The sequence below is a fragment of the Artemia sp. Qi Xiang Cuo genome, chromosome 6 (assembly GCF_049724085.1).
Source record: "Artemia sp. Qi Xiang Cuo chromosome 6, ASM4972408v1, whole genome shotgun sequence".
In the NCBI taxonomy this organism is placed as follows: Eukaryota; Metazoa; Arthropoda; class Branchiopoda; order Anostraca; family Artemiidae; genus Artemia; species Artemia sp. Qi Xiang Cuo.
In genome coordinates, this window is record NC_142799.1 from 68,516,435 (window position 1) to 68,542,895 (window position 26,461).

Here is a 26,461-nt window from a genome sequence, read left to right on the forward strand (position 1 = left end):
GAATACCTGCTAATCTGGAGAACTGGCAACTGAGTGGCACTTTCTCTTGATTTGGTGATAAAACGAAGGTTAATGAGAAATATGAAAATGAGGGATGGTCTGCGAGAGGTAGAGGCATGACTGAATTGCAGCAGACAATTTGGACATCTGCCATGCCTACTTTGGTTCTCGTTAACGAACGCATACAGAACCTGACTGGCCTTGCAGGGTTGACTATTGAAAATCACGCAGAAGCGATATCTTCGAGGTAAGCTAGAGATCTGGTGGACATAGAAAAGATGTTATTTAGTTCAACCCTGATGCAACTCTACCTCAAATAGCTCAACTCCGCGATTTCTGGAGAATTCTCAGCTTCCAGTTAAGGCAACATTAATTAACTCAAGGATAATCTTTATCCGTGAATTGATTATTGAATTAATGTTTCTTATTTAATATTTTATACTCTTATTTTATATCTTATTTTGACTTGTCCCAGACTTTTCTGCAGGAGGATGAATTTATACCCACAACCCCCAAAGAAATATCCAATTTACTTTACGGTTTTTCCTGTGATGTATCATATTTTCGATTCAAATTAATTGCTCAGAATTTACTTCTTTTACATTTTTAGTATATTGAGCCCCCAGAACCCTTCTGGCAGGATTCACAGCTGTTGAACGGGTTTTCTGTTGTCCGCACTTTATCATCTGTAAACGTAGACGATGCCAAATCTATGGAAGAAAAGATTTTGAAGGACATTGAAGTGAAAGAAATTGACAAATGTGTTTTCAGGAGAAAGAAAGCTGTAACTATGGCTGAGAAGTCATTTGTGGTGATAGATAGCGAGAGATAAATTGCTGAACCAGCTTTAATCTTCCAATGTCTAGCCGCAGGGGCTAGCACCAGTGGTTATGACTTGAATGAGGTTCTGTCCTTTGAGCTCAGTACTTTTTCACCATTGTTTTTTAGTTCGTTTGAGGTGATGAGGACAGCCGACAAAGCCTCTCTAACAAATGCACTGATGAAAATTGAGGGGTTCAATGGTCCAGTGACATTGCCAACCTCCCATAGAGTTTTGGACGGTGGCTGGCTAGTCCACAAAATCCCGTGGACTGCCGGATCCACATACTCTGAGGTGGCAGAATCTTACGTAGATTATGTCAAAAGACATTTTGGCCAGGCAGTGGTAGTTTTTTTACTCTTACACTGATACACCAATGATGGAAAATTGCACACAACTGAGAGAACCAAAGGTTTTTCGTGTCCAACGACTGAATTCTCTCTTAACATGAAGATCGCCAAAAGTAAGGAGGAATTTTAGGAATTTTTTAGATGTCCCAAAAATAAACAAGGCTTCATCGACCTACGAACTGAGAGGCTGACGAACTCAAGATGTCAAGTTCTACATGCTCAGGATGATGCCAATGTCTTAGTTGTACAAACTGCAGTCAGTTGTGCTGAAACTTTATTGACCACTTTGGTTGGGAATGATACCGATCTATTTGGTATCATTGGTTGGGAATGATGGCATGGTACAGCAGTCCTTCTGCTGTACCATACCAAGCTTGATGCATGTAATATCTTTATGCTGACACTGGCGCATGAAAATAAACGACGAGTGTATGACATAAAAAGGATCAAGAACAAAATAGGAACCAGCAGAAAATTTACCCGTTTGCCGCGCAATGTCTGGCTGCGATACAACATCTAGACTTCACGGCGTAGTTGTGACTTAAAGATAGTATTTTTAAGAATGCTTGCAAGATCTTCATTACACCAGGATCCGGCCACCTGGAGATCACCGAAGCTGGAGAGAAACCTTTGCTCCACACATACAAAGGGAAAAGTAATGAGAAGATCCTGAAGGATGTCCGGTTGCGGTTATTTACTATGCGGGTTGCAAGTTCAAATGCTTTTGTTCAGCCAGAGCGGCTTCTGCCAACTTTGGCTGCCGCAAAGTACCACCTTTACAGGTGCTATTTGCAAATAATGAAGTGGCAAAAAACGTCCAATTCACTAAAACCCGAAGAGTGGGGTTAGTGCCTCTCTTCGTCACAGAATGTGAATCTTCCTATGATGAAAGATGCTTCACCAGCAGCAGAAAATTTTCTGAAAATGATGCGGTACCAATGCACCAATGGGTGCGAGTCACTCAGATGCAGCTGCCGTCGGAACGGTTTTCCCTGCAAATTTGCTTGTGTGGGGACTGTGAAGGGGCGACATGTGCTAACGCTACAGTAAGACAGGATGAGGACGATAACAAAGAAGAGTAGAAAGAAAAATTAGCTTTAGGTTGTAGTTTGAAACTGAAGTGCTTTTGTGATTAATTTACCTGAGTTCTAAACGTTCCTTTTTTTATAACTGATTGATCTAAAGTTTTGACCTCGATTAAAGGATCGGTTTTCAAGATGCTATACTTATAAGACCCTCATATTACCGGGCCCTCGTAGGTGGAAATCAGATAAATAGTAAAAAAAACTGCTTTTTGACCTCATTTGGTAATACACTATTTTATTTGATAAAACGATCCCCTAATTCTATGAATATGAAAATTGTTATCCTGATACGGAAAACTGACGTCGTAACTGACGTCGAAAACTGGATTTCTGACGTCGTATTCGGATTCGTCATGCTTGCTATGATAGGAAACGACTATTTGAACTCTAAAATATTTATAAACACAAAAATCGATTTTTTCCCTCACTTTCCCTCTTCAGGGATAAATGTGGGACACTTGTGCCAGAGGGATTTTGTTGGATTTTTCTTTGTAATTCAGCTGTTTTGATTGAATATTTTGGTGTACAAAAAATTTCAGTTGCAATTTCCCCGAGGTCAAACCGTATTTTTATTCCTCTATAAAATTGCAGATAAAATAAAATACCTCTTTTTTCGTTAATATATCTTATGGAAATGTTGTAAAACCAGGAATTTCGGCAAATTTATTTGACTTTCTGTTGCCCAAATGTACTAGTTTGGGTTTCTTCCTTTGTATAGGGTTGGGCCTGTAAGTGGTTTAGTCAATATGTGTACCATTCCTTTACATGTGAGTTTCTTAGACCCGTAAAGACCCCTTCCCTCGAAAAAGTAAAGAATGGTGCCATAGGAACGTGTTACTGAGAAATATGGTGCTTAGATATGCATAGATCCAGCGTGTATGTAGTTTTTTCAAAGACCCATTTTCAATTAGTTTTTCTAATACTGTGATTTAGCTAGTGCCAATTTCATCGAATCAGATTTTCTCGCAGAATTTTCTGATTGGCTAAAAAATTCTATAAAAATGCTGATTGCTGCAAGTTAGCGCTATCTAAATCTCAGCTTTGGTAAAATCTAATTGTGAATGGACCTGAAATGCCATTTCTAAAGTCTAAATTGTTTTCTTTTTCTTAAACAGATGACTGTTAGGCTATTAGCGATTTTTTTTTTATTCTTGAATTCATAATTAAAAATTCCACCAAGAGAGTGGTGACACACTTAATGGGAAATCTATGTTTATTAAAAAAAAGTGTTCACAAAGAAAAAGTTTGCCTAGAGACATACTTGAAAATGTTCCCTCTTCAAAAAATATGATATCAAAATAATGTGTTAAATATGATAAATATGATATAAAAATATAAATGTTTTTACCTTTATAGCTTTAATAAATCAAATAATATTAACATTTTGATTACTAAATATCGGTATATGTATTTTAAACTGACAATGCACATTCAATTGTATTTTTTCAGTAAAGTGCAAATTATGTTCTGGCCTTGAGAAGCCATAGGGGTTTTGAGCCCTACTCATGATAATTTCTGCTCGTTTGGAGCTTGACTTGGTTATTTATTGTAATTTCTGTTCGTTTTTGGTTTCATTTATTCATCGATGCTGATTTGTGGTAGTTTCACGCTTGGTAGATTATTTTATTTTGATTTTTGCTCATTTTTTGTTTAATGGAGTTTTGTACTCGTCTCTGAAAAACTTTTTATGTGAAAAAAGTTTTTTTTAAATTAATTTTTTTTTATTTTATAATGACGTTGTTTTTTTAGGGAAATAGTATACAATGCTCTAAATCTTTTCGTTTTTTTAATAATTTATAGTTTTTCCGGATATTTGGATGATGGAAAAAAATTTTGAGCAATTTTTAACAACATATACCCTCTTAAAATTCTGGACACAAATAGTAGTGTTTAATTTAGTTTCATACCTCCTCTAGTTGACCTGAAATAGAAAACTTGATACCGTTCGCAAAAAAATCTGTTTACTTTCTTTGATAGCTTGGATACACTTACCTTTTTTGATTAGGTTAAATTTTAAGAGCAAAAGTAGCCCGGAAAGTTTGAACATAATACCCTCAGTCGTTCTTGGGATACTGCTGAGATGCCTTATTGGGGATTAGCATTAACACAGTGCATTTTGAATTTATCTTCTGGCAACATTTGTTTTTAAACATAAAGTAAAATGGGAGGGTGGGCGTTGGAGGGGGATTAGTTTCCCTCCAATCATTTTCGACTATTAAAAAGGGCATCATCCCTTTCTATTTTCAATCGAATGAGCCCTTTTCGAAGTTCCTACGACAACTCCTTCGATACAAAGTGCCCTGGTCTAAACAACAACAACAACAAAAAAATAATAAATTGTACCCACATCGATTTTTAGTATAAAAATGTCAAGCCCTCCAATCACTTTCGACTATTAAAAAGGGCACTAGGCCTTTCGATTTCCAATTGAATGAGCCCTTTTTGAGTTTCTACGACAGCACTTCCAATAAGATAAGATAAGATAAGTTTTATTCTTCATTAAATACACATATAATATTACATGTTATTAATCCCTCAAAGGCTCATTGGCCTGTACAAAGAGGGACGACATATGAATTACATACTCAGAGATAAAAAACAAAAGAAAATTTAAAATGATCACTTACTCACATATGAAGGAGAAGAAAAGAAAATATAGATAAACTGGAAACTATAGAAAAAATTAGAATAAATAAACTAAATTTATTAATTATATTAAATAGACTCACAAAAAAAAAAAAAAAAAAAAAAAAAAAAAAAAAAAAAAAAAATTATATTATTATTACTATAAGCGAATCCCTATCGTCGAAACAGAATTATGTGTATTGTCAGGTAAAACCAACATCATAATAGCTGTTACGATATTATTCATAACTCTTATCCAAAATATTAAAAAATCAAAACTTAAGCCATGTAAAAGGTAAAGGTAAAGGATGCAGCACTAGACCCTTAAGGTCCAAACCGGTGGTGCTGATCTCCGTTTAGTGGCCCTTCAGCCAGGAAGTGCAATGGGGGCCTGGGGGCCAGCAATCCTATGCTTTCGCACACCCTTCCTGCTTACCTTTCCCAGATTTCTCCAGGTACCCATTCAGAGCTGGTTTGACTCTGGCTGAGCTTACAGGGTCACACCACTGACCCGCGTCCCAAACTAAGAAACTGACCACACCAGGGATCGAACCCGAATTCACGGATTCTCAGCCCAGCGGCGCGTCCACTTAAGCCATGTACAGCCCTTTTAGCTTGTATTTAAAACTATATAAATTCCAATTCAATCAACTCTGCTTATTTCTGAGGCTAGGTAGCAAAATTGAGGTTTATGGGTTAATTCAGTCATAAGGCTTATAATTATTGGACTGTAATAAAATGGTGCGAAAGCAATAAAATTTAACCCGTCTTCATGAATGCTACTCCTTAGTGAACTATACAAGTTTCAGCAATAAATATTGATAGTCATACCTGAGGTCAGGGAGTAATAGCGCAGAGAAGACCACCATAAAACAAAACTAAACATTCAGGGGACATCAACTCCACAAAAAAAAAAAAAAAAAAAAAAAAAAAAAAAAAAAAAAAAATATTCAGTTTGATTCTTAACTAAATGGTCCTTAAGAGAATCCTCTTGAAAGTGCCAAACGAGCGGCATTTCTGTACTGAAGAAGGCAGGGAGTTCCAAACCTGATGACAAGCGATGAATAAACACCTTATATGCCCCCAGGGCATAAATTACAACCCTTACCCTAAGGGCTGTGAGGGTGGTTGTCATCCTGTCAGACCTAATTTCGAGAAGTTTAAACAGCGTTAAACAAAATGGCTTTCTTAAAATTTTGATTGGATGTGCTTGGGAAAATGGTGGGCGTGAGAGGGGCGCTAGTCTTTCTCCAATCATTTTTAACTATTGAAAAAGGCACTAGCCCTTTCAATTTCCAATCAAATGAGCCCTTTTGAAGTTTCTACGACAACGCTTTCAATAAAAACCGTATGTGCCCCCAGGGGATAACATACAACCCGCGCCCTGAGGGCTGGGGGGGGGGTTGTCATCCTCAAAGGCCTAATTTCCATAATTTTCTACTACGTTGAAGAAAATGACTATCTGAAAATCTTGATTGGATGTGTTTGGGGGAATGGTGGGCGTGAGAGGGGGGTTAGTTACCCTCCAGTCACTCTCAACTATTAAAAAGGCCACTAGCCCTCTCAAGATCCAACTCACCTGTCCCCTTGTGAAGTTTTTATGACAACACTATCTATACAATCCTTATAAGCCTCCAGGGCATAACTTAAAACCTTTGGCCTGGGGACTCTAGGGAGTTTGACCTTCTGAAACACGTAATTTCCAGAACTTAACTTCGTTGAACAAAATGGCTATCTCTAAACTTTGATTGAATGTGTTTGGGGAAATGGTGGGCGTGAGAGGGGCGTTAATTACTCTCCACTCACTTTCGACTATTAAAGAGGGGAATTTCAATTTCCGATCAAATGAGCCCCTTTTGAAATTTCTGCAACAATTTTCTATATAAACCTTATAGTCCCCCAGGGCATAACTTACAACCCTTGCACTGAGGGCTCTGATGGGGTTATCATCCTAAATGACCTAATTTCCATACTTTTGACTACGTTGAACAAAATTGATATCTTAACATTTTGATTTGATGTGTTTGGGGAAATGGTGGGCGTGAGAGGGGGATAGTTTCCCTCCAATTACTTTCGACTATGAAAAACGGCATCAGCCCTTTCAATATTCAATCGAATGAGCCCTTTTCGAAGTTCCTACAACAACTCCTTCAATACAAAGTGCTCTGGTCTAAACAAAAACAACAACAAGAAAATTATACATTATAACCATATCGATCTTTACTATAAAAATGTCAAACCCTCCAATCACTTTCGACTATTAAAAAGGGCACTAGGCCTTTCGATTTCCAATAGAATGAGCCCTTTTTGAGTTTCTACGACAGCACTTCCAATAAACACCTTATATACCCCCAGGGCATAAATTACAACCCTTACCCTATGGGCTCTGAGAGTGGTTGTCATCCTCTCAGACCTAATTTCCAGAACTTTCAACTACGTTAAACAAAATGGCTTTCTTAAAATTTTGATTGGATGTGTTTCGGAAGATGGTGGGCTGGAGAGGGACGTTAGTCTTTCTCCAATCACTTTCAACTACTAAAAAATGCACTAGCCCTTTCAATATCCAATCAAATAAGCCTTTTGAAGTTTCTACGACAACGCTTTCAATAAAAACCTTATGTGCCCCCAGGGGATAACATACAACCCTCGCCCTGAGGGCTGGGGGGGGGTTGTCATCCTCAAAGGCCTAATTTCCATAATTTTCTACTCCGTTGAAGAAAATGACTATCTGAAAATCTTGATTGGATGTGTTTGGGGGAATGGTGGGCGTGAGAGGGGGGTTAGTTACCCTCCAGTCACTTTCAACTATTAAAAAGGGCAATAGCCCTCTCAATTTCCAATTGACCGATCCGTTTTTGAAGTTTATACGACAACTCTATCTACACAAACCTTGTAAGCCTCCAGGGCGTAACTTAAAACCTTTGGCCTGGGGAATCTAGGGAGTTTGACATTCTGAAATACATAATTTCCAGAACTTAACTTCGTTGAACAAAATGGCTATCTCTAAACTTTGATTGAATGTGTTTGGGGAAATGGTGGGCGTGAGAGGGGCGTTAATTACTCTCCACTCACTTTCGACTATTAAAGAGGGGAATTTCAATTTCCGATCAAATGAGCCCCTTTTGAAATTTCTGCAACAATTTTCTATATAAACCTTATATTCCCCCAGGGCATAACTTACAACCCTTGCACTGTGGGCTCTGATGGGGTTATCATCCTAAAAGACCTAATTTCCATAACTTTCAACTACGTTGACCAAAATTGATATCTTAAAATTTTGATTGGATGTGTTTGGGGAAATGGTGGGCGTGAGAGGGGGATAGTTGCCCTTCAATCACTTTCGACTATTAAAAAGGCACTAGCCCTTTCAATTTTTGAGTTGAATGAGCCCTTTTTGATGTTTTTACAACACCGCTTCCTATAAAAACCTTACATGCTCCCAGGGCATAACTTACAACCCTTGCCCTGAGGGTTGTGGGGGGGGGATTGGTTGTCATCCTTAAAGACCTAATTTCCAAAACTTTCAACTACGTTGAATAAAATGGCTATCTCAAATTTGGGTTGGATTTGGTTTAGGAAATGGTGGAAGTGAAAGGGGGGCTAGTTGCCATCCAATCACTTTCTACATTTAAAAGAGTATGAGACCCTTTAACTTCCAATCGAATGAGCCCTTTTTCAAGTTTCTACGACAAAGATTTCAATAAAAACTTCTTCATTTCTTGTAAAAAGAACGAAGGCTTGATCTTACTGTTTAATGCAAACTAAGACCAGTCAATACGGTAATTAGACCTTTTTATAAGTTTCTTCTTTATTAATTGTCTATTATTATGCACAAGGCGATTAGAACCGAACATGTCTTTCTCTCCTTCCGATCCAGTAGCCAATCCGAACTTGTCGCCAGGAAAATGTTGAAAATCGTTGTTTTATTGCTGTTAGTGCTATTCGCAATATTCACATTATTGCAGTGTCGTCAGTTCATGGAAACGTAGTGAGGGGTAAAAATGTATTTTTATATGTTGAGGGGGGATTGTGTTTTTCAATGAAATTAATTAAAAAGCCATTTCCCTATAAAATACAAATTAATCTAGAGAATGCAAATGCCCCCCCTTTCTGCAATTGGCGTCACTGATTTATTGCCAGAAAATTAAAAATCCTTCTTACCGTCGTTCACAAATTAAGACCAGCCATTACACTAAGTAGACATCTCCACCAGCCTCTCTTTTATTAGTTTATTTATGGGGTTATTCCATGTCTTTTTTTATTTATCTTTATTTGAAGCACACTATCTACAATCATTTTTATGCAACGAGATTATTCCAAACGTCAATAGCTCAAATTTATTTACTAAAGGTAAAGTGTTGTGATTTGCCTATGGTCAACTTCCGTCATAGAAACTCAAGCGAGGAGAACCCTCAGAGAAACTCTAGCTGGGAGAATTTCTCAGACAGAATCACGCGGTGGATGAAGATATTACTCCTATCCATATGAAACCCGTCTCCTTTATGCGAATGTTCTTAAAATGTTCTTTAGAATATTCTAAAGGAACCTGAAACTACGAAATCTTCCTGTTTATGTCGAGAAAAGGCCCCAGGGAACTCTGGTTGTTTCTCTTTCACAGCTTTGGGCTTGAAACAAACGAAGCTGGTCTTTCTTTTATGGCGCCTATTAGCCAGAAATCATCATTTTCAAGAATCTAAAATATTAATAAACGGAGATGAATAATAGCTAAACCCAGGTGTATAACTACAATAGAATCGAGAAAATATTGTAAAAACGGGTAATATTTTTCTTAATAAGACGGCAAAAAAACCTTTTAATACAAGAATAACAAAAGAATCCTGAATATTACGGCTTTACACATGGAAGCAAGAAGCATTATACTTCCATATGTGGAATTGACTTGTTCAGATCCAGATGTGAAACGGACTTTTATTATCCGGATGTGGAATTTCGACTTTTTTTTTATCTTACAAATTAACCCTTTTTAGTATATTTTCTTTTCAATTGTAAACGGAAAGGCACTAAAGATTAATTGTTGCCTTGGTTATATTAGCACCGTTCCAAATATTCACGTTATTGTCTAAAAAGGAAGGATTCTTTTGCACGTTGTTCGCAAATTAAGACCAGTCACCACACTAATTTAGACAGGGCTTAAAGTGTCGTTTCTTTTTCTTTTTAACTGTGATTGTTTGAATTTTTCTTCCCAATTTTCCAATTTTCTTCCCAATTTCAGGAAATAGAAGACTCATTTATGCTATTCAAAAAGAGCAACGAAAGCAAGAACATATTCAAAACTGGGAAAACACCTGGAACTCTGATTGCAGTCGTTATGATATTCTATTTCTTTTCTGGACTCTTTGGTCTTTTTGGGCTCTACACTGTGGCCAATGTTTGTAATATTATTATGGGAATTATGTTGGTTCTCCTTTTTACTTGGGTTTATATCAAGTAAGTACCCAATTTTATTAATAATAATATGATGCGAAAACAGTCTTGCGCCTCTATCTACAAAAATTTAAATAGTCAAATGCTTTTTCACTATAATGATTGTCAATCTTGTTCTTATATGCATTGGCTGAATCTGAGTTGACAGTGTCTGACGGTAGTGCGTTCCACTTGGAGACAATGCGGTTGCTGAATGCCCATCTACCAACATCTCTTCTGAAAAGTTCTTCGGTTAGCTTAAACTCGTGACCTCTCAGGTTATTATTCTTGAATGTTATTATCTCTTCTGGAAGGATGTTGTCGTAGTATCTGTTGCGTATTTTATATACTTCAATAAGATCTCCTCTCAAAAATCGGTGTGAGAGACTTGGGAGCGACAATTTTTTCAAACGCTCTTGGTATGATAAGGCTCAAAGTGATGGAACAAATTTAGTAGCCCTCCTTTGGATTTTTCTATTGCATTGCTGTCTTTTTGAAAAAATTGTCTGGTTTATTGCTATATATGTATGTAATTCATAAAGTCCAACATTCCATAAAGTGGAATTCTTAGTTCCTATAAAAAAAATTTCACTAGTTATCTGGCGAAGATACTATCAAAAATTTTCTCTATGTTTGCTTCGATTTGCTTCGGCATAGCATATATTAAATACCTAACCTAGGTACCTTCCCCCCCCCTAAACCCCAAAATGTAATCGTTTAAATATTGTAAACTCATTGAGAAACCACGCTTTGCAATCATTTATCTCTTGCAAATAGCCGTTTGACGCGTTTCGTGTCTGGTTTCCTTGATACAGTCTACAGCGGTGTGTACCATATTGTGCTAAAAATATATATCCCTTTGAAGTTGGTGTATTGGCAGGATAAAAAAGAACACAAAATTTGACATAAATAAAATAACAAAATTTTCTAATTCAAAAATCAAATACAAGTTCGATTTGTTTGAGAGTTTAAGTTTTCTTCTCTCTCTCTCTCTCTCTCTCTCTCTCTCTCTCTCTCTCTCTCTCTCTCTCTCTCTCTCTCTCTCTCTCTCTCTCTCTCTCTCTCTCTCTCTCTCTCTCTCTCTCTCTCTCTCTCTCTCTCTCTCTCTCTCTCTCTCTCTCTCTTATCTCTATTCTTTCTCTCTGTTTTCTTGTTTTTCCTCTCTCTTTCTCTCCTTTCTTTTCGTTTCTCTCTCAAGCGGTATTAGCTGATTTTTGGTTTAGTTTCTATGAGGTTTTGATTGTTTCTTCCTTTAATGCTATGGCTTATTACCGTGTGTTAAAGAGAGAGCCCTTGATGCCGTTAGACTTATTGGTTGTTCATTTTGGTTAGGTTTCTGCTTTTCAAGTGAATATTTTTCCCCGGGTGTGAGAGATTATTCAACAACATGCCCGTTAGGATTATGACTTTCCGATTTTAGTTTAAAAATAAATTATCCGTAAAATATAACAAATTATCAGTATATAATTAAAAAAAAAAAAAAAATTGACCGTTCTGAATGGAGGCGAAGAGTCACGTGTCTCTCTACGCTGGACCACCAGCAGAAGCATTAAGTCAAGTAAGTCAAGTTGACACAATCCACATGATGGCATAATGGGATTGATCTCATCTTGACAATACGGAACAGGAGTTCAATCTCGTCTGCTTTAGGGCCTGAAATCACACTGAGTTTATGCACTAGGATCTTCAAATGATTGAACAAGAAGAAGAAGAAGAAAGTCGAAATAAAGTAGTATTATTCAGCAACACATTTTTAAAAGGGATTTTTTGAAGGGAGGTGGGAAAATGGAAGTTTGTTACCCCCCTGTCTAAAAAACAAAATGAGTCTAGTTATACGGGAATGAGGAGAAATCAGACGAAATCTTTTTTTTGGGGGGGGATTATCCTTCCTCCGTTGTAAATGGCTGACCCCGAGAGTTCGTCAAGTTTCGAAACCAAAGGGATGGAACAAAAAAGCGATTTAGCCCACGCTTACATATAAAACTTGTCAAAAACCTTTCCAAACTTTAGTTTTGGAAACACCTAGGTATATTATGTTTAATTTAGTTCCTCGAACTTCATAAAAATTGCATACTTTTAATGACCATGAAAAGAAAATGTTTCGTTTTTGCCTTTTCAAAATCTGATTTAGTGATTGCTTACTTCAGTGAGCTATAAAGGTAATGTAAAAACATATTGGACAATAGGCTATAACCTGTTGGAAATTAGTAATGGTACAGGGATATGAAAAGAAAAATAATTTGAAATTCCAAAGCAGCATCATTTATTAATTTTGCATAAGTTGTGCATTTCTTTCTCATCAAATGCTTTGGATCTTGTCCTCAACCCTTATCAGTTAGATTGGAGGATCTAGGGGATTGGAGTGATCCCTCTCCCTCCTGTTAGGCCTTTTAACCTTAAAATCTATTACAACTAACCCTTATAGATAAGCCTCAAATTATACATTCTAATTCATGCACTTTCAGTTTTGTTGTTCAAATGTCCCCACTTAGCCAAATCCAAAGTCGTTTTTTTTTTCGTCCCTTTGATTTAGTATATTCAATGTACTGAAATCGATGTAAAAACTATAGGATAATATTATATAGGTCCAAACTAGTTGCAAGTTTGTCTTCCCTCTCCCCAATCAAGCCACCCGGAGCTTAAATTGTTCGCTTAGAAGGAGGGCAATGGCCCTCCATCAAACTTTGAAAGAATTCTGAAAGTCTGGACCACCCAAAAAGAGAGTAAAAAGAAGAAAATGACAACCCTTAATGATAAGTTTAGAAAGTTTCCCTCTTCGTGTCATTGTAAAATGTTCGTTTTGTTTTTAAGATTATTTATTGTTTTTAAGATTGTTTTATTGTTGTTCTTGTGGTGTTAAGATTGTTATTGTTTTATTGATTTTAAGATCTTTTTATTTATTGAAGAAGTCGAAGAGCTTGTTGGACTATAGCATTAAAAAACAGAAAGAAAAATTATAGTGTATACTGTTTTATGAGAGCTAGAACTTTTCTTTTACCACTTTCCCCCTTGCATTAGATTTTAAGTACTATTTCCTCCCCCTCCTCCGGAGAAACAAAAACTGTTCTCTAATACTTAAATTTGGCCCCTGTCCTGAGACAAAACAGGATATATTTACGCAAACTACTTGCAAAATTTATTCACTTCTAATAAAAAGAACAAAATATAGGAGAACACTTTGCTCATTACTAAGTTAACTTTAGTGTGGGGAAATCTGCCCTAATTACTATATAAAATCCACTGTATAAAGATAATTAACAGTAAGTTCACCGCAGACCATTTCTGGCTCTTCATTCACGGTGCGTACAAACAGCTCCTCCCACATACTCTATCATAAGCGGGTTACTAATGTTAGTATGTGTCAGCGGTCAAGTTACCCTGGAACACGTATTTTGGCAGAAACTGTCTCAAAATGCCTTTGAAACCAACTTGAGACTTCGAAACCTACTTTTAATTCCTAAAAATATCAAATAATAACATTGCACTTTTAATTACTGATTTTCATATATGTATTTAAATATATTAATTTAAAATTAGTTTCTTTAAAATTTAGTGTTCCAACGTTGAAGCCAAGTTTCGCGTTCAAGAGAAATCTGGCTTATCTACTCGTGAAAAGATCTAATGTCGCTTATGTTTTTAAGTTCTCCGGAGCACTCGCACCGCGGTCCGGGTTTTTATAATAGGTGAGATAGGGAACGATCATACTGTCTATTATTTATATACTGTGATACAATCTATATATGAGACATAATTGCTTGGCTTCATGTACACGATGTATATCATTACATAGTTGTGTTTTAGATTAGTGAATGACTGGGAGCTATGGAAACTTACCAATTATATAACGTAAGAAATACAAATATGCTTTCTAAAGGGGAGGGAAGGCTGCCGAAAGCCTCTTTTAATATTGAATTCTGATATAACTTATTTAGTTTTACATATATATTGTAGATAATTTTTAGTATTTAGGAGGCACGTCTCCTTCCATTCTCCAGTTACTACCATGACCTAGAAGTGGAACTATCTGTATTATAACTTAAATGAAGTGAATGACTATTAGTATTTTATCCTAAACTGGTAAAAAGCTGTATTGAATCTAAAATAAAGCGGGAATTGCGGCCTTTTCCCGAGTTGATTTATACTAGCATTATTTGAAAAAAACATACGTTTTCTAAAGATTTAAAGCGGCTGAGTCACAAGTTCTAACCTTAAAACGTACCGGGATTTGGAGGTACAGTTGGGGGGCTGCCGCCCCCCAAACCCCCGCTTCCGTATATAAAAGGGGCTGTGCGGTCCTCAACGCCTCGCTCTTTACGCTAAAGTTTGACTTTCTCACAACTCTTTTTTTTTAATAATAAAAACTTCAGTTTAAAGAGCGAGGCGTTGAGGAGGGCACAGCCCCTTTTATATAAGAAAGCGGGGGTTTGGGGGCGGCAGCCCCCCAACTGTACCTCCTAATCCCTGTACGTTTTAAGGTTCGAACTTGTGACTCAGCCTCTTTAACTCTTTAGAAAACGTATGTTTTTTTCAAATAATTTCTGCACGTTTTTGTACAGTTTATTACTTATTATTGCTTGACTAACTGTTAGCTGATCGTGTCAGGAGTTATAGTTGGGGGGCTGCCGCCCCTAAACCCCACCGCTCTTGAAGATACTTGTGTTAAGGCTTTTAATTCCTGAATAATCAAATCAAATACACAGCAAGATTTTCTTTTTTCAACTTTTCTTCGAGCATGCTGTTTTACGACATTCTATCAAAGCAGTGGAGACTTACCCGTAACCTGAAGGCCAACTCTGATACTCTTCTGGAGACGCTTGTTGAGCCGAAGGATTTAATAGATTGGATTCAAAAAAGAAACTGAGTTTCTTTTTTAAACTTTAAATACAATATATAAAAAGTTTTCTCTGATGGGGAATCGAACCCGGATCTTCCGCCTGACAGTCAGGAAGAGCCACCACTGTACCACAGAGACAGTTTTTACTTTAGTTTTAGTCTTTGCAATCTATTTTTGACGCAAGCAAATCCTCACAAAACTGGACAACGTTAAAGGGGGGCTGTGGTGGGAAAAATTAACATGGGCTCTTATAGGAAAACGACGTTTTTCGTAAATGTAAATTCGGGGGATAATTTTTTCGGTCTGAAAATATCAAAAGGCCCTAACAAGTCGGATTCCGCTTCGAATGAGTCCTCATTCACTCGGATCCGTTGCCAACTGTGGCCTGTAGGCGTGGCTGATAAAAAAAAGAGAAATGAACATTAAGTGGCTATATTTGTTTTTCGGAAAACAGGGAAGGAGTGATCGGATTGAGCTGAAATTTCGAAGATAAGCTTCCGGGCCCTAGGAAAGCTTAACCTCTAAATTTCAGCCCAATCGGACAACGTTAAAGGGAGGCTGTGGTGGAAGGGTCAAAACTTCCGGCCCACTTTCCCCCATGAAGATAAAGTCGGAGGAGGTGAAATTTTGCATGTTTCTTAGTTTGAGCTTGGGCTACAAAATGCGATCACCGCTGTCTCTCTGCGGAAATCGCTTAACATTGTGGTGGGTCACCTCTTTAAAGAGGCACAAGTGTGCCTCCTTGAAAAGTCATTTTCTAAAAAGTCAGTGCAGTTTCTTGAAAAGTCAGTGCCTCCTTGATATCAACTTTGTTGTGTTTATCAACTTAACTGTATTTTGCTGTTTAGCTTAAAACAATATTGTGTTGTTTTGTTGTTTACAAAATCAAGGGGGGGGGGAGAATATGTCTACTTTTAATCTATGGCGCAAATGTGACGTCAATTCATGAAAATGTAAGGAGGGGAGGGGCTACAAAATTCAAATTTTTTAACCAAGAAACAACAGCATGGTATTTTACAAAATCAGGGAGAGGGGTAAACGAAGTGTTTATTCTTAATCTAGGGGCAAATTTGACAGTTTGTTTTTCAATTTTTACAATGAAAATACCAAACAGAAGATATCTTCAATGAACATATCCCCCAAAAGGTATTTTAAACATGAATTGGGGAGGAGATCTAGGCGGGTACATACCTCCTCCCCCCCCCCACCGCTCTAACTGATGCTAAGGTTTTATTTTTTTATTTGTTTTTATTTTATTTTTTTATATTTTTTTTTATAAATTCCCACCTCCTCTCCTCTCGGTGATGCTAAGGTTTTATAAGTTGTTTTTAGACGTAAGCATATTAGTTAAGAAATTTCACAAGAAAAAGCTTCCATATTCCATTTTTAGGTATGCAGGGGAATTTAGAGAAATTGGCCAAATTATTGACTTGATGGCTACCAACATCTGGGACAATGTAAGTACCTCTTTTATGTTCAGTTTTAGACACCTTTGCATCATAGTAAAAACACTTTGGAACATGCAGAGTGGAAGGACACCCTGCCTACTCTTTCTGGTGACAATAAATAAATGAAAAATCATCCGTTTTTAATTTTGTTTGATAATATAGTATTAATGTCCTTTTATATGTAAGTTTTATTTTAATAAATTTTGTGTATACAATTTAATCGTAATTTAAATAATAAATATAAATTATGTAATTGATTGCTTAAGCTTTAAAATAATTTTAAGTTGGCTATTTTAAATATACTTAATTGGCTACGATAGGAAGATTTATATTTTTTATTTATCTTGTCCAATTTCCAATTTTAATGGTATTCCCATTTATACTTCATATTAGAGGCGGAGGCTGGGGAGACAGAATAAACTGTAGAGACATAAAATAAACAGTGGAGAAATAGAATAAACTTGTGAAGACATAAAATAAGTCTATATGTCTCAATCTATGTCTGTGAAGAGTAAATTAATGATTGGCTGGGAGTTACGAAAACTTACCAACTGAATAGGAAGAGATTAAGATGAAAGGATTCTTTTCGTAACTTGTTTAAAAAAACTATGATGTTAATAGCATCGTATATGCTATTATCTCTTTCTTCATTTCTAGCTTTTGGTCTGACTATGCTTCATTTGAAAGTATTAGATAAAAGAAAAGAAAAAAAAAATAAGGAAAGCAAAAATTAGCAAAAAGAAAAAAAATCAGATAAATTTAAACATCGATTTTTTTTGGTGATTTTCTTTGGATTTTTTTTTTGGGGGGGGGGGGGCAAAAAGTTCTGTTTTTACGTCCCAAATTGTTATTTTTTTTATTTAAGGGACTCTTTTGAAATATTTCTCTAGGGGAGGGGGATATTATCCTTATTCTCTCCTTAGTCTTCTATGTAAAAAAAAAATTGCCCCTCCCTCTTAGTTTTTAAAAATAGTTTATTTGAAAGTTCATTTTAATAAAATGAAGGGAATATTTCCCTCCCCTAAATGTTCATCAATTGGTATCCCTGGGTGAGAAGCAAGCTGGGGCCACTGCAGTGCAAAACCTTATCCGATTCTTGGCTACAGTCTCTTTGAGGGTAGAGATTCCCAGAGTCGTGTAAAGAAGAGCCTAACAAAGATCTTTGAAAAACTTCAGAAATGCTTTTACTTCCAAGCGTATACTTTAAACTAAAGAAAAAATGATTTCTTACTAACAAGAAAAATTGAATTTTATTTTAATACTAAAGATGAATGCAAATTACTTTATCGGGAATTTTATGTACACTGCGAAAAGTGCTGGACAGGCGTCTCTAAAAAAAGATTATTCATGGCTAAACTTACTTCAGGGGAAGGTTCCCAGAGTTCAGTAAAGATGAAAACACCAAAGATATTTATAAGACTTTAAAACGCTTTTACTTCCAAATATATACTCAAAACTAAAAAGAGCGATGTCTTGCTAAGAGGAAAAATTGATTTTTTTTTTTTTTTTTTTTTTTTTTTTTTTTTTTTTTTTTTTTTTTTTTTTAGTTCAAAAAATGTAAACGATTTTGTTTCTTTTTAATGACTGAATTTTGCATTAACTACGAAAATTACTGGACCGTCATAGTGCTTTTCAACAACGTGAATGCATATAGTTCATATATTTCTGGTATTTTATTAAAAAAAAAAGTTTCACTAATTATAATAGATTTTCTATAATATATATATATATATATAGCAGAAAAATTTCAAACTTTATTCATAATTTTTCAACAAAGCCTAAAAAATTTACACAACAGAATTGAATAGTTAAAAGACTTGTTGCTACCTGTCTTAGTGCTGCTAAGGATCTGAGACGGTTCAATCTAGCACATGACAACTCTTGATAATCATGTATCGAATTTTCTGTGTTTCGCAATGTTCATATTTTGTAATTTCATAATCATAGTTCGTACGTTATATGTAATATTTGTTTGTGTCAACTCAATGCCATCTGTTCCATTTATCGCCACTAGTTACCAAAACTTGTTCTTTTATTTTATTCTCATAGATTACCATCATGTTTGAAAGAATCTTCATTTTTCAAGCTAAAATCATCCATATTTGTTCATTACGAGTGTTTTTCAAGCTAGCTTCTATAACCTGGCTGGTTTTCTAGACTAACAGTGATTTTTGGAATTTTTTTTAAACTGACATTTTTGAGTTTGAGAGTTTAATTTCATGAAAATAAACATTTTTAATGCTGGATTTCTGTAAATACCAGGTGGTAGATGTTCTCGCTGTCTCTGAGTAAGCTCCTCCCATTCAATTTCAGTTGATGCTGAGTAAGGGTTTGGTGAAAAAAATTTCCTTTTTGATTATCCATGTTTGTCCAGTTTAAAATATTTGCCAAGTATGTGGAAAAACCAGCTTATCGTTCGGACATGCACATTCTTTAGACGCTGGAAGAAAATATTATATATGTCAAGCTTGTAAGCTACAGAAGTGCGGGGATTTTCATTTACAAGCTTGATCTTAGTTGTTTTTATTAGCTTCGATTTGGAAAGTCGAAGTCGAAGTTATTACTCTAGTGATTATGACTATGCTTTTAGCGTTGTTGGTTTTGCCAAGTTCTGCGATTAAATATTACCTTTATTATTAATGTTTTCCCCTTTAATTAAGTAACTTCTGTATTAATTACCTATTTTTATTAATTATCTTTCAATGTATTTTCGATATAACACCTTAAACTAGGTATCCTTTTCTCAGACCACACTACCTTTTCATGACGAACAAATAAATGTACAAATGGGGATAAATCTATTTGTTAGACAGTGAAAAAAGGTACAAAAGTCTATGTATTTTGGTCACATACTCAGCGATCGTCAACAGTAGAAATTTTCTGGGGTATTTATACTGATGACGATTGCTGTATATGTGATCAAAATATTTATACCAGTTTTTTATAAATATTTATACCAGTTTTCACTGTTTAAATAAATGGATTTATCCCCATTTGAACGTTTATTTGTTTGATATTTTTTAACTAGTTACTTTCTCTATTAATTCTAAAAAATTTCTTTTAATTAATTACCTTTTTTATTAATTGCTTTTTATTAATTATTTTATGTTAATTAATTTCTATAAATTTTGTTGTAATTATTTATTTTCTTTTATTGATTACGTTTTCTATTAATTCTATTAAATCTTTTCCTTTAATTATTCTCCTTTTCTTATCAATTACCTTTTTTTATTAAATACATTTTAAATAATTACTTTTTATAATAATTACTTTTTCTATAACTTTTTTAGGTTCTACGTCCAACGTACCGGAAGTTTATTACTGGCACTATAGATGAGGAGGCAAGACAACGTTTAGTTGAATCTGCTGTGACAAATTTGACATCTCACATGATCAATGGAAAGCTAAAACAGTCCTAACTATTGAATAATACAGTTAATGCCATTCGTGCCTTGATTTTATCAATGCGAAACAGCTAAAAAAATGCTTTTGGCGCTTATAGCTTAATTAATCCCTACTATTTCCTGTCGCCTTTTTTGGGGGAGTTTTAAGTGCCTTAAATGATCTATTCGGTATGTTAGCTTTTTCTGTTTCACGTCCTCTCAGGTTTTGCTCAAACACACCATCCCCCCTTTTTTATCATCCTTTAGATTCCTGTAGTTAGTCTATGTATCATTTCGTTAGTTGATGTCTATATTTCCACGCTGAAATGTCCCCCTCTAACACAGAAATGGCTGCTAATATGATAAAGAGCTATAAAACTTGATTTTAGTCAAGAAAGAGACAAGTTAACAGGAGCAATCATACCATTTCTTCGTTTTCCAATTATTATTATTTCTTATACGGCACAGCCTTCCAAGTTGTAAAAATACTTAGGTTTGTTTTTCCTTTTTCTGATATTTGTGGCTCAGTTTGCAAGGCAATTGTTGTTTGAATGGGGTTAAGAGTAAAACTGGAAACATTGTTCTTAAAGAAAGTGTTTTATTTGACGAATGAAAATGAGGACTCCTTTCTACTCTTTCCTATCTTTCCTCTCTTTTGCTTTTCCGTTCTTTGCATTTTTGTTTTCCTTTTTCCTCCTCCTTCTTTTTCATATTTCTATAGTTATGATTTGTTATTATATTCTATTTCTACTCTTCTTTTTTATTTTTTCCTTCAGTTCCATTTTTCTATTTCTTCCACTTTCTATTCCCCTTCTTTTTATTTCTTATTTTAATGACGAAAGCCACTATAAGCGCCAATTCCCTTAGAGCAGAGATTTACGCACGATTGAGGCGGGACTGTATCATCAGCCCCTCCTCTAAAAAAAGAATTCTCCAGATTTTTGGGCACTTTTTATTAAAATTATCGATAAAAATTTTTTTATTATCTCCCCCTCTCCTTGAAAATTTTCTTGCGCAAGGGCCTGCTTTGGAGGACCCCAGTATTTTATTTGGTATATACTTTTCTGCGTGTTATTTATTTTAACAGAGGTCTCTTGCGAATTCTTTTTTCTTTTAGTACTCCTTAGTACCCTTTTTTATAGTTTCATTCGTTGAAATTCGAAAAGGGAAAGGCAGTTTGACCTAAGAAGTTATTTTTGTATGAAATTAATCAATTCTAAATATTTGAAATCAGCATAAAAGTGGATTTTTTTAATTTAGGCTAATTTAGGTTGGATTACGCACAATTCGGGCGTAATCTGAAATCCATAGTAGCCGAGTAAATTCAAAAACTTTTTGAGGAGACAAACCAAATTTAAGTCTTCTATATGCGTCAGATTAAATTCTTAGCTGATATTGACTGATACTGATACCAACCGTATCAGTAAGTGAAGAAATGAAAAAATGTACTGTATGGTGCTTATTGGAGGTTTATATGCGGGGTCACCACTTTTAATGGCAAAAATGGCGCAAAGAGTTGCTATGCCACTTACTGGAGGGGGAGATCCCTCGTCGGCCCAAAATAGTGGGATTTCCGCGGTTACTCCAGCGGCTCCGTATCTACTAGTGTGATCGAATGGTCCAGGGCCACATTTAAAGCCAAGGGTTACCGATAAGATTTCTAACTATCTCTTTAGACTTGACCTAGGCTGAAAAGTTAAAAGAGTACATAGTATAAGAAAAAGTCTTACTGTATTCACTTCACGCTGTATAAGAACTCAAAACGGAACTGATTTAAAAAAGGACTCTTTCTCCCAGCCCGCTCCGCTAGCCGCGTGACTGCGACATGGGGTACGGGGTGGTAAATTAATTCTCCCAGCCAATTTTATGACTTAATAATTTACTGGTCAACCTAACTAACTGAATAATTTCTTATCTTGTCTCCTAAGGGACTACGCAATTAAAAGTACCCAAAATAGCGTCACAAAATAAAAGGAAAATTAATATTTAATATTTGGACGAGAAAAATAATTAAGGGGCCAAAAGAAAGGAATCTGGGAGGGACATTTATCTGAACAAACTGGGACCAAGGGTTCCAACAGTGCTTTCACTTTTGAAGGGTTTAACCGCTTAAATAGCTACCATAATTAATTGGATGTGTTTGTGCCGTGTAACTCCTTTCTTTTATTCAGGATTTAAAGCTTTTGTTTTTACCTTCCTAATATTTCGACATTATATTATATGGTATACAATATTATATATTATGTAATGTGATATTGCACATCCTAAGGCCAAAGTAATTACATCGTAAATTGTGTCTTCCAAGGCATCAACTGTGTCACACCTCCTGAGTATAAGCTCTGAATGTAGGTTTTACTCTGCTTCTTTCTGAGCTCCATCTGGGAGGATGCAACCCCCTTCTACTCTCTGTAAATTTATCATGTAATCAATTTATTTTAACTTTAATTGGTGAATGCTTCTTTAAGGATTCTTAGTGGTTGTTCAGTTATAACTATACCTCTATGTCGGTAAAAAGCCCCCCCCTCCAATCTCTGGGCGAATTCCTTTAACCATACCTGTGCAATGGAATATGTGGGGAGGGATTTTTTGCTTTATGTATTTACAGGTTTTTGCTCAATTCCTCCTTGATAATTTACACTAAATCATTTCCGTGGTCATTAATGGCTTGTATTTGTGTATTTTGATAATACGCACCCCGTACTACATGCATTTTCCTATGCACTAGAGTTATTGGAGTCAGTTATGGAGAGCAAAAACATAAAAATTTAAATAATAATATAAATATGGTTTATTAGTTTTTGACATTATATTTTATTATTTGAAATTGTTTCGAGTTGAAGTTATGTGTATTTTTGTGGCTTCCGTATTATTAGAAAATGGTTGTCAGCATTGAAAAAAATAACACTAATAGAGGAAAAAATATAAACAAATTAATACGAAACACACTGTTCAAAGGAGAACCGAGGACAGTCAAGATCCCCTCAAATTTGACTGGTCCTGCTGATAGATAGAAAAAACAATTGCCACAAAGCTTTTTAGAGAGATGTTGAATAAGTGTGGCGTCGAGTAAGATCTTTAGTTTAATAACACCCGAAATGCCTTTATGACCCATCAGCAAATTTTATTTATCTAGTATTACCCGCCCCGTTTCTAGCCACCTTAAATTTGTCATATTTCATGATTTTATTCCTACCTACGCCCATTATCATATTCTCATCTCGGCAATGTGGATTGAGTGGGGGGCTTAACATAAAGCCGTTCCGACACTAAAGAAAATCTACTCCCAGCAGCTTAAGCTCTTTAGGTACGGCACTTGCGATAACTTATTAAGGTATTTTATGTTGATTTTGTAAGATAGACAGATTGTTCGTGTTGTTTATTTGCTAGTCTGAATTAGTCTTCAAAAATGGTAATTAGTATGTGAAATAGCTAATCTTTTAAAATTAGTTTCAAAGTTAGTTAGTTAATGAAGTGGAAGTGCTACCTTAAATGGTCTACATGCTCTTATACCCTTATACCATTATACAATTGTCTACATACCCTTATTTAAATAAAATGAAGTTAGTTATAGCCAGCCCCTTTAAATGAACTATTGAAATTAAACAATTTCCGCTAATAATGTAGAATAAATAGTGCAATTTTGTATTGAAATGGAATAGCGTTCAAATAATATCGATTTTTGGGGTGATGTATTGCTTTTTGTCTGTCTAACCACACAAGATCATTACCAGACTTTACCTTACCGACCTTATCAAAGATATGAACTTTCGCATGTCGTTAAATTGTACCTGGGCGCCTTAAGTGGGTAACAGGGGTTAAAGAATATGGGAACAAATAATTTGTCAGTTCTGTTGAAAAAAAAAAAGATGTAATATGATGAAGAAAGTCAGTTGTATATTCCTACATAACGTTATTAATTTTTTCACGCGACCTTGATTGTACAGCCGTGTATTAATACTTTTTATGAGAGATAGATGGTGCTGAAGTGTTTTGAAATTGAATACATCCGAATTTTGTTTTGTTATTTATCTATGATATCAGACAAAATTGTTTCCTAAGACACCTGACGTATCTTAGTGTGAGTTTTGATCTGAAACTACTGTGACTACAATCAAGTCAACTGTAGTTCTGAAAAGTCGCAGAAGTCGCAAGTGTGCTTTTTTGTTAGCATGGCCAAGGGTATGAAAGTTGTTATTGATTTTCAAACCGATTCCAAAAATTTAAAAAGAAAATTAAATGGAGTCCGTTCCTAATACCCTGTGACCACTTTTATCAAAAATCCTAATATCTGTAGGAGAAATTTCCAATATTCTTAAGTGATTATGTGCAGACCCTACTCAGTGACAGGGGTTACGGATAATTAATTAGAGTTCGGGAGCAAAATGGTCAGAGTAGCTGTGACTGCGGAGGGACAAAACCCTTGAAGTTGCCTTTAGCTTGACTCGAGTCCAAAGTTCGAATGCGCTCTTTGTTTGACATGTCTACAGCATCTGAACTTTTTTGGGAGAAAATTTCGGTTATTTGTTTGCCATTCTGTAGGAGGAATTGCTATTTTATTATATATTTTTCTATGGTAGATTTAAATAACCAAAATATGGGGCCATTGCTTAGTATTTAAATAACTAAGAGATGGGTTTGTTACATTGAATTGGGAAAGGGTCTAAGTATATGCGATATATGTAGTATTACGTGAAACTAGGAAGATGAAACTACCTACTGGAAAAGAGATGCATTACACTGTCGCTTACTTTCGGTTTCGCTTAGAAATTTTAAATAAAAGACAGTAGTAAGTGAAGTTAGAAGGCATTGTGTTACTTTTTTTCTTAAAAGAAGGCTATTGTCACCATTTTACTCTTAGTTCCTTATCCAACCGTCACTTTTCAATCCCTTATGACGTTTGGTTATTGCTCGTCGTCGGTTAAATCCTCTTTTTCTTTTACATGTCGCTAGTAACCAGTGAGCTGAGTACGGCTGTTTGTTCACGTTGTAGGAAATTCTGTTGGAAAGTGCACAGATTTCAGCTGAAAGAAAGTTTAGCACGGCTAAAATATTAGCGGCTGGGACCAAGGATCAATTGTAACAAGACTGTTTTTCACTAACTACTAGAAAGTTTTTTATGGAATAAATGTAGCAGTCAAAGGCCAAAATTTATGCATTATTATTCAGTTATTTGTAATAACTGAATCTACATATAATCTACATTTATATATAAGAATCTACATTTATATATAAATCTACATATTAGAATTGATTGTCTGAAAGGGGTTGTTGCTACCTATTTTAGCAACGCTAAGGATTAATCTGATATGGTTAAATCTGGCACATTGGACTCAAAACAATCATATTTTGTTGTTTCTATGTTTCACAACTTTTGTGTTTACTTATTTTCAAATGTTTCAAATATTTATTGTTTGTGTGAATTCAATGCCATCTATTTGATTTCACCGCTAGTTGGTAATTAATGATTTTTAAAACTTATTGCCTAGTTTAACATACTCGCCGAATTTATATTTAGTTAAATAAAAACTGCCTAAAATTAGCCATGTCCAAGCGAGAGCGGAAAGTCGACAGTTCTATATGAATGTAGAAGCAAAACTGCGCATGACTGACCAACATCTTAGCCAAAAGAGGTGGTGGTGGTAATGACTGGTAAAACCGACTTAGCAAAGTATCACAAGAGCAGAATAGGAAACTATTATTTCATCGATCTTCCTGGAAAGGAAAACGAACATGTTTTTTCTTAGCGCTAAAGAGATGAGGCGCCAGGATAAGAAAAATAAAAGGAAATTGGCAAAAGTTCATATTATTTATCTAAAAAAAATAATAATTAATTGACAAAAAATCTTTTTTTGATTTGAAAATGAAGTGCTATCTGTTAGTTGTACTCTTAGTTCTGATGTGTGGTGTGAGTAGGATGTATGTTTTTTTTTCAACATAATTTTTTCTTTGTTGTTTAGCCAGTATTTTTTCCCTTTATATAAACTTCCCCCAGCAGTTTATTTTGCTTGGAGATATTAAGTGACATTTATCATTTCATTTTTTTTTATTTTTTTTTTAATTCGAATGCTCTTGTCATAACTTAAAATAAAAGATAAAATCTAGTATAGTTACGAGAATTAAAGTTTAACTTTTTTTGCACTTTATCAGTTGGTTTTGAGCATGACCTAAGCTCCCATTCAGGCTCCCTTATTTCAATTGTTTGGTGTTCGACTCCCTTTATTTGGAGTTTGCCCACCCATTAATTCAGGCTCCCTTATTTCAGTTATTTTGGGTTCGATTCACTTGTGTAAATATAAACGTTTTTTGGTAACTTATGTGGAGAAAAAGTTTCCTTGAAAATGCACGAAGTAAAATATTTAGTTTATCACTATTACCATTCTTCAAAAATGCGGAGTTACGTTAGTTATAAATTCTTAGGGCATATGGTACTGATGATGATTTTTTTTTCTTTTATGTTAGGAATGTTTTGTATACTCCAGTGTATCTAAGGTT

At 35.2% G+C, this 26,461-nt stretch overlaps 1 protein-coding gene across 3 annotated transcripts in view; it reads left to right on the forward strand.

Moving 5' to 3' along the window:
• LOC148951546 (atlastin-like) overlaps positions 1 to 21,826 on the forward strand; it is a 121,688-nt gene extending 99,862 nt beyond the window's left edge. For all 3 annotated transcript variants that reach the window (XM_089091068.1, XM_089091070.1, XM_089091069.1), the window contains exons 7-9: positions 10,114 to 10,328; positions 16,529 to 16,595; positions 19,877 to 21,826. In XM_089091068.1, the coding sequence (XP_088947194.1) occupies positions 10,114 to 10,328; positions 16,529 to 16,595; positions 19,877 to 20,005 (411 nt within the window). In that variant the 3' untranslated portion in view covers positions 20,006 to 21,826. The remainder of the gene's footprint in view (positions 1 to 10,113; positions 10,329 to 16,528; positions 16,596 to 19,876) is intronic.
• Positions 21,827 to 26,461: the final 4,635 nt, after the last annotated feature.